Source organism: Callospermophilus lateralis, chromosome 17, assembly GCF_048772815.1.
Source record: "Callospermophilus lateralis isolate mCalLat2 chromosome 17, mCalLat2.hap1, whole genome shotgun sequence".
NCBI classification, from domain to species: Eukaryota; Metazoa; Chordata; class Mammalia; order Rodentia; family Sciuridae; genus Callospermophilus; species Callospermophilus lateralis.
Genome location: NC_135321.1, coordinates 43,640,715 through 43,662,568, shown reverse-complemented (window position 1 = coordinate 43,662,568; position 21,854 = coordinate 43,640,715). Strand labels below are relative to the sequence as shown.

The 21,854-nt window shown below is 33.2% G+C and overlaps 1 protein-coding gene across 3 annotated transcripts in view; it reads right to left on the bottom strand.

Annotated features, from left to right (window-relative positions):
- Ss18 (SS18 subunit of BAF chromatin remodeling complex) overlaps positions 1 to 21,854 on the bottom strand; it is a 78,160-nt gene that overhangs the window by 34,563 nt on the left and 21,743 nt on the right. For all 3 annotated transcript variants that reach the window (XM_076836716.2, XM_076836717.2, XM_076836714.2), the window contains exons 4-5: positions 6,230 to 6,383; positions 2,536 to 2,757 (exon numbers count right to left, since the gene is read on the bottom strand). In XM_076836716.2, coding sequence (XP_076692831.1) covers positions 2,536 to 2,757; positions 6,230 to 6,383 — 376 coding nt within the window. The remainder of the gene's footprint in view (positions 1 to 2,535; positions 2,758 to 6,229; positions 6,384 to 21,854) is intronic.

The window sequence follows — 21,854 nt, the reverse complement described above, 5'->3', positions numbered from 1 at the left end:
TTTAACATTTTTATTTTAACTCAAAGAACACTTAATATTTCAATAAATGTGAGAAACTATTAAAAGGCAAACATTTTTCCTATTACAGAGTTTTTTCCATCTAGTTAGGTCTAAACAAACAACAAAAATAAATCCTTATTTTGTTTTTTAATACTGGGGACTGAACCCATTTCTCATTTATTCTAGTCAAGTACTCTATTGCTGAGTTAACATCCCCAAACCTTTAATTATATTTATTTTCAGATATGGTCTGGCTTAATCACTCAGGGTAACCATGAACCTCAAATCCTCCTGCCTCAGCCTCCAAGTAGCTGGGATTACAGGTATGTGTTACCATAACTGGGTCTAAACTAAAACATACTTAATGTAAAATATATACCTTATTTTTTTGTAAAAACTACCTAAGAAAATGTTTTATAAAGAAATGAATTGTAAAAATTCATTACTAAAACTTTCATCATGCTAAACAATTTGATACAATAGGTTCCATATAATTAATGCTTTTTTAAAGAATTCATATGATTAAGAAAATGGGTGCAGTAGTGCACAAGTGTAATTCCAGGAGCTCAGGAAAGTGAGGCAGGAGGATCTTAAGTTCAAAGCCAGCCACAGCAACTTAATGAGGTCCTAAGCAATTTAGCAAGATCCTGTCTCAAAGTAAATAAATAAAAAGGGCTAGGGATATGACTCAGTGGTTAAGCATCCCAGCATTCAATCCCTAGTACCAAAAATGAAACAAACAAAAAAACAAAAAAGAAATTGGATGCTGCCAGAATACTCTATAACTTTTCTAAATTTTCTTTATTTTAAAATAATCACAATTTTATTTGGTGTTTTTTGATTCTGAGATACCAAAATTTAAAAGCACATTTTTATTTGTACCCAAGACAGACATTTAAAAACAGAATTTCCTCAATAATTTCCATATTTTTTTTTCTTTGAAAAGTATTTATTTTTTCAAATCACACCTCTACATAGTTATTTTTTGTATAATCTGTGTTTTGTATCCAGAAACTCATGAATGATGAGAACTAAGCAAAAAGTAATGTTAGTACTATAGTAAAAAGAAAAATGATACATTTGTATAAAATGACATTTTAAATTGCTATGAATAGGGGCTGGGGATGTGGGTCAAGCGGTAGCGTGCTCGCCTGGCATGTGTTCAGCCCGGGTTCGATCCTCAGCACCACAAACAAAGATGTTGTGTCCGCCAAATACTAAAAAATAAATATTAAAATTCTCTCTCCCTCTCTCTCTCTCACTCCTTCTTTAAAATAAATAAATAAATAAATTGCTATGAATATCTTGACTCTTTTTCTCCAAAAACAGTAACTAATTTCTACATGCTCACTGCTTTATTTTCTTCTTCCAATCACATCATACTGTATCAAACTACCCTATAGAGGCATCCATTTCTGTGTACACCCTATCTTTCCCTAACTATAGGTTTTTAAGAAGTATGCTATCAAAATCATCATCAGTTTTATCACTCTCTCAGATATATCTGAATGACCTTCCTTCTGATTTAACACTGACTGGATCTTGCTATTGTTTTGAACCTTTAAGTGAAATAAATAAAAGAGAAAGAAAATACTTCATAATGGGCATTAAAGAACTTCAGGGGGGAAAAATGGAGCAAACACCAGTTTTGTGAAACTATACCAACTGTGTAGTCTATTACCTGTTTTCAATATCTCTCATCAAAATTATACTTTTTTCTTTACTAATATTTAAAAATTAAATAGTATTTCATCATAAAATAATTCAGTAGTACATTAACTTTATCTGAGTACATTTCAGTAATCTATTTTTTATAATCAGATCTAGGACATTTTATTTCAAATATACTTAATTTTCTTATATTCTTAACCTCACCACATTTTGTAAGTGAAATAACTTTACGCTGGCAAGATGCCAAATGTTTTAACAGGCAATTAGCAGAACACAGCACCATTTACTGGTTTTTAGTTTTTATTCAAGGATACTTAAAAGAGAAACATGATAACAATTTCACTCTCCAAGACTGGTAATAAACTTTAATGGACTCAGACCACTCTAAGAAGAGTAGAGCAGCACCTCCACTGAACATTCTAATATCAAACCCTCACTAAGTCCAAAGAAAGTAATATAAACTAATATATCCTTAAAAAGTAAAATGAACCTTAGAGCAGATTTATTTAAGAAGGTGTACCTGCAAAGGCAAAAATTATATTTTCTCATTTTTCTAGCTCTAAACAAAATGTTTGATTATTCAATGATTTGCTTTAAAAACAACTCAATAATATAAAAATCTCCTAATAAACTGTTCAAATGACAAATTTTTTAAAACTTGAAAAGCTAACTTCAGCAACTTAATTTATAAATGTTAAAAAAAAAAAAAGATTTAATCTAGCATCAAACTCAACATTCCCCATTTTTTAAAAGCATGACTGTTTCTTACTACTTAATTTTTTATGAATCAGCTAACAACCTGATATAAATATGTACTTTAAAAGGCTAACACAGCACGCTAGTATAGAACAAAAGCTTAATTACCTTGGTTTGGTTGCATATTCATATTTGGTCGTGGGCCATAGTTTCCCATTGGCTGCCCTTGACTCATTGTCATCTGATTCTGTACTGGCATGCTCTGTGATGATGGCACAGAATGGTTGTAACCTCCCATGGATCCATGGCTACTTGAAGGCATATTCATGGAACTGTTTGTCATACTGAGTTGATTGGGTCCAGGTCCCTGCATAGGCATATGGTTAGGCCCTTTGAAGAAAAATGATCAGAACCAAAATATTGAAAGTTAAAGAGATGGTTTATACAAAAGTACCTAAAATAGCTATTTGTAGGTTTTATTCATCATTGTAGTCATAACACTAAACAATAATTTGAATATTTAATAGCAAACAAATCGCTCATATGAATGATAGAAAACACTGTGAAGTGAATATTCTTATTATTCCCATCTTAGAGATTAAGAAACTGATGTATTTGGAAAGCCAAGAATACTCTGAAAAAGAAGAGTAATAAGGGTAAACTAGCTTTATGAGACAGCAAAACATAAAGCTGGAGTAATTAAAGATGTAGTACTAACTAATAGAATGAATAGATTAACAGATCAATCAACCAGAATAGGGTCTAAAATATACCCAAATACATAGTAAGGTAAGTGATAATAGTAGTTATTTTAAGTATCAGTGGACAAAAAAAAAATTAATTCAGTAAATGGTATTGTGGCAATGGTGTAGTCATCTGGAAAAAAAATTAGCTGGATCACCTCATTTCTCCCAATAAAACTAATCTACTATGTATAAAAAATTTAAACATTAAAAAAGAAGAAAAAAGAAACCATATTAAAGAATCTCAAAAAGGAGAAACTTTAAAATAATCTTGGGAGGAAAATGCTTTCTAGAAATTCCACACCTTTAAAAACAAAAATTGATAAAACAGTGCTGTACACCTATAACCCCAGGGGCTCAGGAGGCTGAAACAGGAAGATTCACAAGTTAAAAGCCAGCCTCACCAATTTAGCAAGGCCCTAAGAACTTAGCAAGACCTTGTTTCAAGATAAAAAATAAAAAGGGCTGGGGATGTGGCTCAGTGAAGTGATTAAACACCTCTGGGTTTAATCCCTGATACCAAAAACAATTAAAAGATAAAAAGGAGGGGGATGAAAGACATGAATAAAAAGCTCAAAGAAACCTAAAAATAGATTTGTAAACAAGGAATGACTGATTGCTTTACTTAAAAAAACTAAAATACATTTTCACCTTAGATTCTCAAAAATCAACTTTAATAAACCTATATTTTAAAGAAAGAAGCACTTTCAGATACTACACAGAGAAAAAAAATGTAAATAAGTATTATTTTTTATAGAGGAACTTCACAATAAGGTTATCAAATTTTTAAATGTACATACTTTGAACCCAGCAATTTCAGTTCTAAGAATTTATTCTATATAAATATTTGGTACAAGTATGTAAAAAAGTATATGTGTTTTATAAATATATTCATGGCAGCACAACTTTATCAACATACAAGAAACAACATTTATTTCTATCAAAAGGAAAACGGTTCAGATAAGTTAGGGTATATCCATAAAAAACAAACACAAAAACAAAAAAATACATGATGCAGTAACCAAAAAGAATGAGGCAGCTCTTTATACACGGAATAGAGTAATGGTTTCTATGATAAATCTTTAAGAGGGAAAGAAGACATATAAGCCTATTCAATGTGCTACGGTTTGTTTTTTTAAAAAGAATAGTACAAAAAGAAAAAAAGAAAAATTTTGGGGGGGTAGAGACAAAGAAAGAGAAAAACCTCTTGAAGGATAACCAATGCCTCTCTGGAACTCAGAGTTTGGAGAGGTAAGGGCTATAAACCTTGGTACTTTTTTTTTTTGAAACAGGGCCTCGCTAAAGTGCTGAGGCTTGCTTTGAACTTGTGATCCTCCTGCCTCAGCCTCCCCAGCTGTTGGGATTATGGGCATGTGCCATCATGCCCAATCTAGTTTTGATTTTTTAATCAATATTTTTTTAAAAAGGAACTGGGACTGAGAGGTTCTGTGGCCAAAATCAAATGGCATAAGTATCTCTAAAACTTAAATTATCAAATAACCTATTAGAACTAAAATAGGAAATTAAGAGCCAAGTTAAAATTAGTGTTCACATTAAAAAGGGTGACTAGATGCTATTATTGTTAGGAGAGTGCCCTAACAATTATTTTAGATGCTCTACAATACAAGTCTTAAATGGTTGATAATCTCTGGGTTATGGAAAGAATGTAACTATTTCAGATGGCCTTACACCAAAAAAACAACAAAATTTCAGGATAATATTAATTGTGCACTTCTCACATGCTTACTTGGTCTTGGGCGTCAGTGTTATCTGGAGATACGTTATATACCTAATATAATTATACATACCTTTATGTTGTATACCTGATCGAAGGTACTATCATCAAAGATCACAGAATTCCTAACTAATCTGTATTAGCACTGCTCTTATAGTTCTAAAAACAATGTGTCCCAATAAGCTAAATGTGGATTTAGCAAACAGCTTTCTCCTGACTACAACCTAACTGCAAACTAAAAAGTAGTTCTGTCTTTATTCCTACTTCCATACTGTGTGGGAGCCATCAATGCTGAGAGTCTTAGCAGGAAATAAGAGAGCCAATGAAATAGCATTTACCTCCTACATGATTAATGTCACATCAATCTTCTAAACTAGGCTACCTTGCCTCTTTTGCTCTGTGTTCCCCCTTTGTTTCTTTTACTATATCTGTTGTCCTTGGAACCAATGCTACCAACAACACAATCAGCTGGAAAAGATACTATCGTAAGGATGCTAATTATTAACTTTAACAATAAACTGTTCTATGATTTATATTTAGTATCCTTATTGCTAGACATGTTTGTTTGCTTTTTCCTACTGAAAATAGTCTTTGTCTTTAGAAAGCAAAAATATTCTCGTATTAAAGGTATAGAATACTCTGCCAAAAATGGTAGCTATCAGCATTACTATTGTTACACAAACTGAAGATATTTTCAGCAAACGATAACTAAATAAGCACCAATGGCCTAAAAGACACCATTCTAGTGACTCTAAAGTTAAATGGATAAAGAGAAACGAGAATGGCAAAATATATGAGAAAGCTTACACTATTTCTTAGCTTTTAATTTTGCTTTAAAATCAATTTCCATATTTGTTATGCTAAAAACATATGTATTCATAAAAATCCTGATTCAGCATCAGTAATATCTATGAAGAAATACTAAATACACCAGCACTTTAGAGTTTGTTTTTGTTTCTTTTTCCCATGTGTTTTTCTCAGTGACACTGCTTCAGAGATCAATAAAATTTTAAGTAAATAAAAACTCAGGGATGTTAGAATACCTTTTTGTAAACATATTTTATTTCTTAAGCCATGGTACAATGACTTTCTCCCCAAAAAAGCTTCTAAAGCCAACTATGTTGCATAGTTTCAGACAGACTAAATTTAGCCAGTTCTGTTCATCAGAGGAATGCTGTGTGTCAGCTACATCAAAGCCCAAGGGCAGCCTGATAAACACTGAATACAGGTCACGTAGCTCTGTAGCTAACAAACTCTAAGAGAGCTTGTACTCGGGGGCATTCAAAGCAGTTTTGTCATCAACAATCTAGTATCCCTTGAGCCCCCATGTCGTTTCAGTTGCTAAGCAACTCTGGTGTTAATGTCTTAGAGGAGAAAAACTTACCAGGCATCTGGCCGTTCATCTGGTTCTGCATGTGTGGTGCAGGAGGACCCCCACCTACCATTCCATCTGAAGGCATGTTGTGAGAACGTGGAGGTGGGGGAGGGCCGCTCTGATTCATCACTCCAGGACCCATAGGCATATTCTGTGTGGGTGGCTGAAAGAAGACAGTTTAGCAAAACAAGAGAAACAGTTACACCAATGTATAAAAGATGCATATGGAATAACAGTTGACTATATTATTAAATTGGACAAACAAAACAACAAATGCATTTCAATTTCTTCTAATGTATTTTAATCATGAACTTATAAATATCATATTTAATACCCCCCCCCAAAACTTCACAAGATGCTTAGCATTTGAGCACCTTAGGACAAAAACAGATCACAATTAAAGTACATTTTAATTTATAAAATCTCAATGGCAAAAAGGTTAACATTCTATACAAACAGAATTCTCATTCATTTATTTACTAAGGATTTCTAATGTAGCTATTGTTATTTAAATAACATTAAAAATTAATTCTCCTTTCATTACATATTTGAATATATTTACTAATCATTATTTTTACTTGAAAAGGGAGAATAATAAAAAATATAAAAGGACCAGAGGTCCAAAAATATGACATATTTTATACTGTTTGAGGTGCAGAAAGAAAAGTGGTGGCAATGGAATAATGTTTTAAAACACAAAGATAGTAGTTCAGTTCAATATTTTTGTGTCGACTACGGCTATAGATTGGAAACATTACTGATGGCCTCCAAGGGTACAGAGACAGCTGCCTCAAAAGGATGCCTTTGGCAAATTTCCTAATGAAATTTTCAAGAAAACCACTGACTAACCTTGAGAGTTCACAAAAGGGCAAAAGGAAAAACATAGATACAAGACAGTCCGCAACACAGGGCTCCCATCTTGGGAACATTTTGGGGGAGAAAGCAAATGGTTAGTTTCTTTCCAAATATCTATTTTTAACCCTACAGGTTAGAAGGACTTATTCTTTACAGATCTACTTTCTGTTTTTTTTCTCTGCTTCCCCATGATCTGAACATAATGTCCAATCCAGTAACTTCCTCCCACATTTTTTATTTTTGCTTTATTTTTAAAATTTTTCCACAATATTTGTTGATCAGTTATTTACTATATACCTTTCCAGATTTTGTCAGCACAGTTGCCTCTGAAACACTTAACAGATATATATGTTATTCTTTAGCCAACACATGCACTCAAACCTCCAATCATTTAAAGAATAGCTCATAGTGTAGAAATAACAAGTGCTGGGCTAGGTCTGTAGCTCAGTGGCACAACGCTTGCCTAGCATGTGTGAAGCACAGGGTTCAATGCTTAGCACCACATAAAAATAAACAAATAAAACAAACGCATGCTGTCCATCTACAATTTAAAAAAAAACCCTATTTTTAAAAAAAGAAATAGCAGGTACTACTCTGATAGCACCTACAAAAGTTAGAATTTTAATTTCGTCACTACTAAATCCAGATAATTGGCGTTTATTAAGTATTTTCTTTTCAGCTCTCATCTTAATTTTTTATCCAACTTGTATCTTAAAACACATAATAACCTTGTTTAGTTTTCAGACACATACAAAAACCAAACATCAAGTCTATTACATATCTTACTTTTAATTATCCTTTACTTATCATGCTTTCAAACCTGTCTGCTAATAAAGTGATAAAATCCTGACAAAATGCAAAAAAAAAAAAAAAAAAAAACTGTCTAAAAGCACTAAAGCACTATGTAACCAAAGAGGAACAGGAGCTACACTTCTTGAAAAAGGGGAAGAATGTTAAAAAGACTAGCTCCCCAATTTCTTTGGCTTTTTCTGTGAGTGTGCAGTGTATGGAATAAAAAGTGCCAAAACACAAAGCAGAAATTCTTCTGGATTAAGAGGGAATGAGTCAGTTTTTAAAAAATCGGCAGAAAATTGAAGAATAAAGTCCCCAAAAAAGGAAAACTACAGAAAGCGAAAAATTCAAGACAGCAGTTAGGAGGCCAGAGAGCCAAGCAGAGATTCCAGCTACTGCCTAATGCTAGGTAGATAAAAGATTGGAGTACAGCCCATCCAGTTAGAGGGGACTTCATAAACAACTCCAGCTCTCCAGATTTCAGAAGAGCCTCACCTCAGACTAAGGTCAAAACTGAAATAGATTAGCCCTATAAATCTTTTAATGAACCCTCAATACTCAAGGTGATCTCCTAGTACTTCTCATACCAAAGGAAAACTTAATTCTCTTTAGAAGAAAAGAACACAATCTTTGACTTTCTAGAATTGTTATGTTTGCCCTTTTTCTTTCTTTTTTTTTTTAAAGAAAGAGTGAGAGAGAGTGAGAAAGAGGGAGAGAGAGAGAATTTTTTTTAATATTTATTCTTTAGTTTTCGGCGGACACAACATCTTTGTTTGTATGTGGTGCTGAGAATCGAACCCGGGCCGCACGCATTCCAGGCGAGCCCGCTACCTCTTGAGCCACATCCCCAGCCCCTGTTTGCCCTTTTTCTTAAATACTGGGATGGATCCCAGGGGTTCTCTACCACTGAGCTCATCCCCAACTTTTTTTAAAAACATTTTTTGAGACACAATCTGACTAAATTGCCCAGGCCGGCCTCAAACTTGAAATCCTCCTCCATAGTCTCCCAAGTAACTGGGATTTCAGGTATGCAATCCTATCTAGCCACAATGTCTGATATTTTATCATAAATCACAGGCATTTTAAAAAACCATCATAAATGGCCAACACCCAATAGGATGGCTATAATAATAATAACGACCCAAATGGCAGGTGTTGGCTAAAATGTAGAGAAACAGGAATTCTCATATATGCTAGGAAAAGTGTAAAACGGTATAGTCACTTTGGAAAACAGTTTGGCAGTTCCTCAAGAAGTTAAACATATATCTACCATATCATCTGGCAATTCCATTCCTGGTATTTATTCAAGAGAAATAAAACACATTCAGACAAAAGTTGTATACAAACATTCACTATGGCATAATTCACAATAGTCAAAAGATGGGAAAAAACGCAGATGTCCACCAACTGAGGAATAGCTAAACAAAATGTGGTTCATGACTACAATAGAGTACTATTCATTCACAGAAAAGGAATGAAGTACTGACACGCGTTATAATATGGATAAACTTGAAAATATTCCAAGTGGGAGGAGCTGGACACAAAAGGGGCCACATGTTGTGTGACTACATTTATATTAAATGTCCAGAATAAGTAAGAGAAAGAGAGAAAAGATTAGCTGTTGCCACAGGATGGGGAAAAAGGGGAAGTGGGACTGACTGACATCATATATGAGTTGTATTTTCAGGGGTGATGGAAGTGCTCTGAACTTAAGACTACTGTGAATATACTAACAACAAACACTGAATTATATACCTTAAAATGGCTAAAATGATGAAAGTTATGCTTTATAAATTTAATCTTAAGATAAAACTGGGGAATGGATAGTGCACACCTGTAATTCCAGCTATTTGAAGGCCTGAGGCAGAAGAATGGCAAGTTTGAAGCCAGCCTCAACAACGTGACAAGACCCTATCTCAAAAAAATAGGGCTGTGGTGTGGCTCAGCAGTAGCACACTTGCCTGGCATGTGTGAGGCACTGGGTTCGATTCTCAGCACCACATATGAATAAAATAAAGGTCTATCAACAATTAAAGAAATATTTTTAAAATAAATAAATAAACAAATAAATAAATAAATGAAAAAGACTGGGGAATGAAACTCAGCAGTAAAGCACCCCAAGTTCAACCTCCAGTACAAAAAACAAATTAATTAATTTTATTACATTTTAAAAGAATGAGTAACTAAAGGAAGTAACAAATAATTTTAAAAGACCAAATTCATTCAAATTTTGGAGTTACAGAGAATTTGAAATACCTGTGCTTGATATTTTCAAAGGTGAGGGGACAGGAAAGATGTAGAACTTTAGTAAACTCCTAGAATTTTTTAAAGGCCATCAAATATAAATCTAGAACTAGAAAATACAATCACTAAAGTGAAAATCAACCTGTCTGTCAACGGATGAATGGATAAAGAAAATGTGGTACATATACACAATAATTTGTGTATAATAATGTGTATAAATGGAGTTTTATTGATCGATGAACAGAGACTTGGGTCTTTTGCAGGAGAATAGAATTTAAGAACTTATGCTAAGCAAAATAAGGTAAACTCAGAAAGTCAAGGATCCTATATTTTCTCTTATATGTGGAAGCAAAACAGAAAAAAGGAAAAGAAAAGTAGCAGGGGGTGGGTCTAATGAAAATTGAAAGATCTATAGAATAGAGAAAGGTTAGGTAGGAGAGGAGCAAATAGGGAAATTCTGGGGAATGATCAGGATAAATTACATTGTTACATTGTGCGCTGGTAAAAAAATATTTAACAACAAATCCCACCATTACGTACAACTAATGCACCAATTTTTTAAAAATGGGGAAAAAAAAGAAATCAATGGTTGGAAACAGCAAAACAGAGGATCAGAGAAGAAACTTACAGAAAAATTATACAAAGATATAAAAGAGATAATTTAACACAACACTATTTGCAAAATACTGTAAGAATTTTCCAAAGCTAAAACAGAAAGAAAGGGGGGAAAAAAAAGAGAAAAGAAGCCTCTAGCTTATGAACTATGAAGCTCTAACAAATCTCAGGAGGATATAAAGAAAACCCTACCTTAAACACATCACAGTCAAAGTACTGAAAACCAAAGTCAAAAGAAAAAATTTAAAATCAGTCAAGGAAAATGGAGCAGCAATAGACTAGCATTGAATTTTTTTCTATCAGAAATAATGGAAACAGATGATTATAAAATGACAACTCTAAAGAGCTAAGACAAAGAAAAAAGAAAACAAACCAATTAGTTTAGAATTCTATATTGGGCTGGGGATGTGGCTCAAGCGGTAGTGTGCTCGCCTGGCATGCGTGCGGCCTGGGTTCGATCCTCAGCACCACATACAAACAAAGATGTTGTTTCCGCCAAAAACTAAAAAATAAATATTAAAATTCTCTCTCTCTCTCTCTCTTAAAAAAAAAAAAAAAGAATTCTATATTGAACAAAATATCCCTTCTGACATGGAAATGAAATAAAAATATTTTTTAATGAACAAAAGCTAAAAGAATTTGTTATATGAAATGACTTTACATAGAAGCACAGACTAGAGGAGTTATGAGAAAAGGTAAATATATAGATAAGTATAAACTAATATTGACATTTAAAATAACAGTTAATGATGACTTGTATGATTTAAACATATATAAAAATACGAATATAGGGTAAAATTAACACAAAAGACAGTAGGTTAAATGAAGTTAAATTGCTAAGGATCTTTCCTTTTTTTTGCAAGTTTTAAAAGTATAGATCTACACTAGAATCTAAAAAATTAGTGATGAATATAATCTCAAAGGAAATCACTTAAAACATATTAAAAGTAGATAGCTAAAAATTTAATAGAAAAAAATAATGCTTGATTAATTCAAAGACAAAAAAGGGACAAATAGAAAGCAAATGTCTTGTTGATAAGATTCAATTCCTACTATATCACCTTCTATATTAAATATTCATAAACTCATTCTAATATTTAATTGCCATGTAAGCAAAGATTACATTATATTGAATTTAAAAACATACAACTAAGTACTGTTTACAAGAGACTTTAAATTCAAGAGTACAGATTATTTAAAAGAAAAAGACATAACCATGTAAATATTAATCAAAAGCATGATGACAATGTTATGTTACTATTGTACAACTGACTGATCACTGGTAATAGAGGGCTATGCCTTATTATGATAAAAGGATAAATTCAATGAGAATGTTTGACAATAACAAATTTGTATACATCTCCTAATATAGGTTCAACGAATTAGAATAATTCATAATAATGGCTGGAGATTTTAACATACTTTGCCTAGTAAGTCACAAGACCAAAAAAAGCAGGTCAACAAACACAGAAGACTAAAATATAGGGACTGTTTTCTAAGCACAGTAGAATTAAACTAGTAACCAACAATAGAAAATTATTACTCAGAGAAGGAATCACAATGGAAATAAGAAATGATTTAACTGAATCAACTTGTGAGACTGAGTTTAAGGTATGTTTACAGGATAAGTTATATTTAAAATGTGTATTTAAGAAGTTGAAAAAAAAGCTATCTACAGTAGCTAAGCTCAATGAAATAAAAAGCAAATAAGAGAAAATTAAGATGTTAAGAGGACACAAAGAACAACTTTAGACAATGCATTTGATAATTTACTTGAAATGGAAAAATTCTTTTGAAAAATATAGCTTTTGGAAATTGACCAAAAAAAATCTAAATAATCCTATTAAAAAAACTGAATCCATAATTTAAAATCTTCCCTGAAGAAATTTCCTGATATAGATGGCTTCACTAAGGCTTCACTTCTAAACTATTAAGATAATAAAAAATTTCTAATATTAATCATTTGCAATCTTCCAGAGAACAAAAAACAAGGGGACCGCCAACTCTTTATTGAGGTCACCAAAATCTGACAAAGATACTACTACAAGAAGAAATATACAAGTCACATTCACATGCTATAAATAACAAAAATGCTAAACAAAATTTTAGAAAATCAAATCCAGATTACATTGAAACCAATGTGCTCTACTCTAGGATTCAAGTGATTTAATTTTTGAGAATTAATTAATGTAATACACCAAATTACCAAAGTAAAATCTAGTTAACCATCAATATATAAAGAAAACTAATTTGATAAAATTCAATACCCATTTGTAACAAAAATTTTCCAAAGTAAGAAAAGAAAGAGCATTCTTGGGGCTAGGGGGAAGCCTAGTGGTAAAGCACTTATCTAGTATGCACAAGGCACGGGATTCAAACCTTAATGTGACGAAAACCAAAATAGCGTTCTTCATTGAAAAAAACTAACTTACAAACCTATTACAGACAATATCCTAAAATGAAATATTGAACTCTTTCCCTCTGAATTGAGGAATAGGATAATAATATTCATTAACAAGAACTGTATTCAACAAAATAAATAACCAATAAGCAAATCAATGTTATAAAGTATAGAAATGAAGAATAAAAAAAAAGATTAGAAAACAACTTTATCTTCACTGATACATGAGTAAGTGCATATTTAAAATAAGTGAATATAGCAGGATAACCGGATACAAGCTGAACATATTAAAAAGTCAACTATATTCCTATATATTTCTAACAATTACAAAATGAAATTTAAAAACTGACATTATATATAACATGATCCAAAAATTTGAATCTCTAGGCCTCAGAAACCTTGGAATGGAATCACCATTTGACTCAGTCATCCTACTCCTCAGCATATACCCTAAGGACTTAAAATCAGTATACTAGAGTGCCACAGCCACATCAATGTTTATAGCAGCTCAAACTACAACAGCTAAGCTATGGAACCAACCTACGTGTCCTTCAATAGATGAATGGACAAATAAAATGTGATATAAAAACATCCACAATGGAATATTATTCAGCCACAAGGAAGAATGAAATTATGCATTTGTAGGTAAATGGATGGAACTGGAGACTATAATGCTAGGTGAAATAAGCCAATTCCAAAAAACCAAAGGCCAAATGTTCTGTCTTATATGCGGATGCTAACACACAATGGGGAGGGGGCAGAAGTTCAGTGAATTAGACAAAGGGAAATGAAAGCCAGGGAGTGGGGATGGGAATCCGAAGACAGTAGAATGGATCAGACATAACTTTCCTACATTCATGTATGAATCAATTCACAACCAGTGTTAATTCCACATCACATACAACCACAAGAATGGAATCCTAATTAGACTAAGTTATACTCCATATATGTATGATATGTTAAAATACATTCTACTGTCATGTATATCTAAATGAAACAATTTAAAAAATTTAAAGAGTATATAAGGGTCCCTTGACAGTTGCATACATTTAAAAATAAAATAAAAACTTTTTAAATTAAAAAACATTTTTTAACGTAACAAGAGATACGTGATACCTTTACACTGAAACACTGTAAGATTCAATATTATAATCAGCTTCCTTGATGCTGACCTACAGATTCTATGTAATCCTTGTCAAAAGCACAGCAAGCTTTCCCCAGAAATTCACAAGCTGACTTTAAAATGTATATGGAAATTCAAAGGACATAGACTAGACAGGACAGTCTTAAAGAAAGAACAATACTACCAGATATGCAGACATATTATAAACTACCATAACTGAAACATGGGGTTGATGCAAGGATAAATACACCATAAGAACGGCTGAGAAACAACTCACATATACAATAACAACAATACAACTTACATTCAATGGTGAAAAAATGATCTTTACAATAAATGATGTTAGATCAACTGCATATAATAGGAATAAAAAAGAACCTGAAGTGGGCTGGGGTTGTGGCTCAGTGGTAGAACACTTGCCTGGCATGTGTGAGGTACTGAGATCGTTTCTCAACATCACATACAAATAAATAAAATGGTCCATCAGCAACTAAGAGAAAAGAATCTTAATTCTTGGCCCAGATTATACACAAATTTAATCTGCAATGGAACATAGATACACTTTAAGAATAAAATAGGCATTATCATTATGACCTTGATAGAGGAAAATATTCCCTAAACAGGATACAGAAATTACCCATAAAAACTGACAAATTAACGTTCATTTTAACTAGAAACTCTAGTTAATTAAACATCATTAGAAGAATAAAAACACAATTTTCAAAGTAAAAAAAAAATATGCAATATATGCAGCCTACTAAGACTTACTCTAGAATATATACAGAACTCCTACAAATCAATGTTATTAAAAGCCCATATAAAAACCAGAAAGAAATGAACATTAAAAAACTTTTTTGGGATGACAGCATTGTTCCATAACTTGATTGTAATGATAGTTACATGGATTTGTAGAGACTTATGTATCTGCACACTTTAAGTGAATGGATTTACTTTTGTGAATTATTAACATTACTTCCAGCCCTATCCACCAGAAAATCTCCTAGTCAGAACGTCAGGATAATAAAGCCCCCACTGTCTTCTCCCAAAGTCCCAGGTAACCTTTCTTCAGAGAACTTACTACAGCTGTAATTTCAAATATGTCTGTGTGATTGTCTTCCCTGCTATGTGTTAGAGTTCAAAAATTAAAAAAAAAATTTTTTTGATATATAAACAACAGTTCAAAATCAAATAAGGGGCCAGTATCTTTCAGCAATTTACATTGCTTTTAATTGTTCAAAATTGCCCATTCCATCTTCATATCTCCCTTTGGAAGTCTACCGGACATTAATTCTTGTTATATCATACCTTCAAATTGTCTTATCCCTAGACTCAGTGACAGCAATTTCACCCTTCCAGTTGCTCAGGTGAAAACCAGGGAGTCATCCGTAATTCCTCTTTCTCATTCCCTGGCCCCACATTAAATTTTCAGCATGTCCTTTGAACTCAATTTCAAGATATACCACAAATTCAACCATTTCTACCATCACCTCCTCTACCACCACCCCATGCAGCCACCATGACATCGCTTATGTTGATTATTACTGTAGTCTCCTAATTTAACTATCTGCTTCAATCTATGCTCTTCTATATTGAATTCTTCAACAGTAGTCACAATGTGCTTACTAAAATGTATCAATTCATTCTTCTGCTCAAAAATCCTCCAACAGCTTCCAATTTCAGAAACTCTTTATCATCTGTCCTACACCTACAAAACTCTATCATCTGTCCACACCTCCTTATTTATTCCATTCCAGCCACAACAACCTTCACGCTGTTCCTTTAACAAGTCAAAGATAGTTTTACTTCAGGACCACTCCTCCTGTTTGTTTTCTCTTCCAAAACACTCTTCCTCAAGTCTTTATTCAGATGTCAACCACCTCAATGAGATTTAACTCCATTTCATACTGCAAATCCCAACCCCCACAACCAGTATTCCAAAACACCACTCTTGTTCTATTTTTCCCTTTCCACAGCTCTTATCTTCCAACATGCTAATGATCTATTTATTTATTATGATGATTGCCTTCCTTGATAGAATATAAAATCCAAGATTGATCTGTTCACTTATGTTTCAAAAGTACCTAATGACTATTAACTGACACACAGAACATTTTAATATTTTGTAAAAAAATTAATGAGTTCTCAAATTTAAAAGATTTATCATAATACTATAAATAATCTCAACCATAAATTATCTCCAGTGTTTCTTCAAAATATAAATATATCACCACAACATAATTTTTAGTTTAATAATCCTTCAGTTGTATAACTATCTTTAATATAATTGTCATTAATATAGTTCTCCACAAGGAGGCACTAAAATAACACAGAAATAGATGATTGAAAAATAAATTATTCAAAAAGGAAATATAATAAGAATTTTTCTATATTTAATAACTTCTCTACACATAAATGATAAATGATTGAGCCAATCAAGAAAGGCTCCAAAACCCCATCTTGGTCCCAAGTAAGTCTCCTAAAAATGAACTCTACACTTATAGGAAACAATTAAGGAAGGTCCCCTCTTATCCTCATTTATTTTCATAAGAAATTTCAGGATACCATCATGGCTAACCTTGAATCTAAGCAAGATTTTTAGACTTAATGAATTCAGTTCCTTATTTTAATAATCTTGGCATGTCATCTTGTCCCACCCAAAATAGGACCTAATGGAGAACTCACTCATACCATAAAACCTTACCAGATGAACTTCTACATTAATAATATTTTCCACTTATTTTTAAAAGATGATGATTATATAAATTTCCCAAGGGCTCAGGCCCCAGAAACTGATTCATCTACTAACTATACTCTCCCCAATTTTAACACCAGGTTTCCATTAAATTCAATCTTTCTCTTTTTTATGAAACAGAAAACATCCAACACATCAACTCCAGCATTACATTTTATCTCAGCTCTGAAAACCCTAAGGCTACCCAACCCTAAGGATATTCATTAACAGTCACTCCAAATTCACTTAATATTAAATAACAAAAAGTAAATGCCCTAGTCTTCCCAGAATTGAGGAATTCTCCAGAATATAATTAAAAATTGAAAACAAAAATAAAGGACTGAGAGTGGGACTTGTAATCCCAGTGGCTGGGGAGGCTGAGGCAGGAGGATCATGAGTTCAAAGCCAGCCTCAGCAAAAGCAAGGTGCTAAGCAACTCAATGAGACCCTGTCTCTAAATAAAATACAAAATAGGGATGGATATATGATTCAGTGGGCAAGTGCCCCTAAGTTCAATCTCCAGTCCCCCACCCCCAAAAAAAGGACTGAGGATGTACCTTAGTGAACAGCATGTACTTGAAATGATGAGATCTTGGGTTATATTCCCAGCACCATAAAAGATAAATAAAAATAAAAATAATCCACTCCTAAAGTATGGCAAGTTGAGAGTCTAGGTTTTGTTTTTTGGTACTGGAGACTGAACCTGGGGTACTTAACCACTGAGCTACATTCCAGTCCATTTTTTGAGGGGTTGGTGGGTAATCAGAGATTGAACCCAGAGGCACTCGACCACTGAGCAACATCCTCAGCCCTTTTTGTATTTATTTAGAGACAGAATCCCGCTGAGTTGCTCAGGGTCTTGCTAAATTGCTGAGGCTGGCTTTGAACTGATGATCATCCTGCCTCAGCCTCCCAGCCATGCCAGCTCCTTTTAATTTCTGAGACAGGGTCTCAGAGTTAAGTTGCTGAGGCTGGCCTTAACCTGTGATCCTCCTGCCTCAGCCTCCAGAGTCCCTAGAGCTACAGGTTTGAACAACAGGTGGCGCCTGTGGTTGTTAATAATACCACACATCTTAAAGTTGTTAATAATAACACACATTAAGAAACAGACAGTCTGTAATTCCAGCAACTCTGGAAGATAAGGCAGGAGGATGGCAAGTTGAAAGCCAGACTCAGAAATTTAGCAAGGCCCTAACCAATTTAGCAAAACTCAATCTCAAAAAAAATACGTAAAAAAGAGCTGGGGATGTGGTTCCATGGCTAAGTCCCCCAAGGTTTAATCTCTGGTACCAAAAACAAATAAACAGGGCTGGGGATGTGGCTCAAGTGGTAGCGCGCTCGCCTGGCATGCGTGAGGCCCGGGTTCGATCCTCAGCACCACATACAAAGATGTTGTGTCCGTCGATAACTAAAAAATAAATATTAAAAAATTCTTTCTCTCTCTCTCTCCCTCTCTCACTCTCTAAAAAAAAAAAAAATAAATAAATAAATAAACAAAACCAGAACAGATATACATGCTTAAACTTCCATTGTTTATATGATTTTTATATCTGCCTATTTGTTTCAATTACAAAATATATGATCATTATAAAAAGTAGAAATAATAAATATGGGAACCATTAGACACTTGGTGTGCACATTTCCAGAAACTTTTTAAAAATTCAGACATAAAGTTACTTTTTGAAAATAGGGAAACATGATTCTGTGATTTTATTCTAATGTAGACATTACTTTTCACCAGTATATATGGTGATCTCATTCAAAAGTGTAGAATTTAACTGAACAGTTAAAATTCACTTTTTAACTCATCCTCAATGCTGACATTTGTTCCAGTTTGTTGGTTTTGCTAATATAAACAATGTTTCAATAAATAATATTTTACAACTATGGTTTTATTTTTGTGGTGGGGGGTGGAGGCAGGGAGCAGGGTGCTGGGATTTGAACCCAGGGGCATTTAACCACTGAGCCACAATCCCCGGTCCCTTTTATTTTGAGATGGGGTCTGGCTAAATTACTCAGGGTCTCACTAAATTGCTAAGACTAGACTCAAATTTGCAAACCTCCTGCCTAAGTCTCCCCAGCCACTGGGATCTCCACAGGTGTAGACCATCACAACTAGCTGTACAAATACTGTTGTTATTTGTGCCAATAATAGTGAATTACTTAATTTCTAGTATCTAGTTGTTGTTGTTGCTATTGTTTCTTTGTCAGCTATATATCCCGTAGGGATGAACTAGATCTATTGTTTTCAATTAATATCAAGGGATAATCTTTAGGTTTCCAATACATGTAGAAGCTACTCTGATTTTAATACAGTTCTGGGAAAAAAAAAAGAAAGAAAGAAAGAAATTTCAAACACACATGCACACACAAACATTTCTATTATATACAGTAAGACCTATCAACATCTTTACATACCAAGGTTCAACCAGACAATCTTCTGAATTTTATATATACTATTCAGCAAATAATTACCATGGTAAAATTCTCCCTTTTGGGAGAATCTACACTTTTGGGATGTAAAGAATAAGGGATCTTTCCCTTATCCTCAATAGCCCCTCATCAAAGAATTAATAACCTCTCCTATTGTTTCAAATATACTTTAAATGCACAGTATTTCTAAAATCACACCCTATTACACTGTAGAATGACTATTTGTTGTCTTTTGCTTATAGAATTCTTAGCATGTAAAAAGGTTGTTTTGCATTTTTAAAAGAGTCAAATCAGATTTTTCTGTAGTTTTCTCATTTGCTTTTGTTCTCAACAAAGTCTCACCTCAAGATCAGACAAATATTGATGCCTTTAATTTGTACTGAATCTTACAAACACTTCAAAGACATTTCACCTGTAAACCTGCTTCCTGTTTTTAGTATTAAATGTTGCAATTAGATGCCCTTTATTGTGCAGCTCGATGCCAAGTACAAGAAGGGGAAAAAAAGACTTGGAGACCAAGTTGTGGGCAGGTAAAAGAAAGGGGAGAGGATTGAGACAATAATCCTATTTTTGACATACTCACTTGCAATAGGAAATATGAAAATACAGGCTGTGAACTTTTTATAGCAGAGAACAACACAAGGCAGGCTGAGGAGAAAAGAGTTTTGTCTATAGAATACCCAAATGCATATATCTTATGGAAGCTGGATTCATGACTCACACTTCGGCAAGAAAATCCATATATGAGGATCATCTATGTATCAATGGAAACTAAAGTCAAGAATAAAAGAAACATGGGCTGAGGTTGTGGCTCAGTAGCACTTGCCCAGCATGTGTTAGACACCAAGTGTCACATATAAATAAATAAAAATAAATAAAAGTACATCAACAACTAAAAAATTAAAAAAAAAAAAGAATAAAGGAACAGCATGGATGAAATCTCCCACAAACAAAAATATACAGTGAGAAAATGTTCAAGAATGTACCATTAACACTGATGAACATGTTAAAAAATGTTAAGTTAAACAGCTGGGGAGGAAAGTAGATGGGTCACATTTTTATTTCCATTTCATATTAGTAGCAATACAACATAAAGCACAAACTTTGCTTTCAGTAAGACCTATGTTAAAATCTCAGTGCTACCACTTAACAACTATAAGTTCTAGTCAAGTTAATTAACTTCCTTAACCACAGAATGGGTTTTTATCAGGATGAAATAAAGTATTCAAAGGCCTTAATACATACTAGTCATTCTTCAAGTGTTAGTTCTTGCTCCAAAGAAATGATCACATTTGAGAAGCCAAAAGTAACTAATATTCTATAGACAAGAAATGGAATTCAATTCTAATACTTAAAGTAAAGACAAAGGCAGACAAGGTTTTTGTTTCAAACAATGAAACAAAAGAAAAAAAAAGATGGAAAAATATTTTTTAAATTTCTCACAGATATGAAAGCACAGGCCAATTATTGAAAAATGATCAATCCAAGATCCTGGAAAAGGAAAAAAAAAACTCAGTGAGATTGACCCACTCAGATGTATAAAAAACTTTGCTTCATCTGTATACCCAATTCAGTTCATCTAAAGATACCTAGAACACTCAATCTATGAAATCCCATTAAAGGGATACTAGATGGCTTATGTCCCTAGACACTTGGCAAAAGAAAATGACAATGCTGCTTAGAGGAAGATAGTATCACCCTACTCAGCAAATTATTTCTACAATGAAAATCCGAAATAATTCCTGATTCACAATCAAGAAAATCATATGACAAGGCAATATAACATGAATGACAACTAACAGAGACAGGAGACAGAGAACACAAATCCACAAGAATCTCAAATATTAGAATTTTTGGACAGACTTTAAAAATAACAATGCCATCCTAAAAAATGAAAAACAGATTAATAGAAGGATGAACAAATATGTGTTTGTGTGTGTACATGTATGACAAAGCAAACATAATAAAATGTTAACTGCAGAATCTAGTTGTTGGGTATGTGACTCATCTCTAAAATATTTTGGTATGTTTTAAAATCTACCCAATACTGTTCAAAATTTCAGCAAAGAGCAGAGCAGATTTTAAAACTAAAAATTCTAGAACTAAAAAAAAATATACGAGCCAGGCATGGTTGCTCACACCTGTAATCCCAGCAGCTCGGAAGGCTGAGGCAAGAGGATCAAGAGTTCAAAGCCAGCCTCCACAACGGTGAGGTGCTTGGCTACTCAGTGAGACCCTGACTATAAATAAAATACAAAATAGGGCTGGGGATGCGGGTCAGTGGTCAAATGCCCCCGAGATCAATTCCTGGTACCCCCCCCCAAAAAAACTATACGCAGATATTAAGAATTCAACAGATAAATGTAAGTATCAGATTATACTCAGAAAAAGAAAAATATATATATATATATACAGAAAATGAAAGATTGGAAAAATCTGG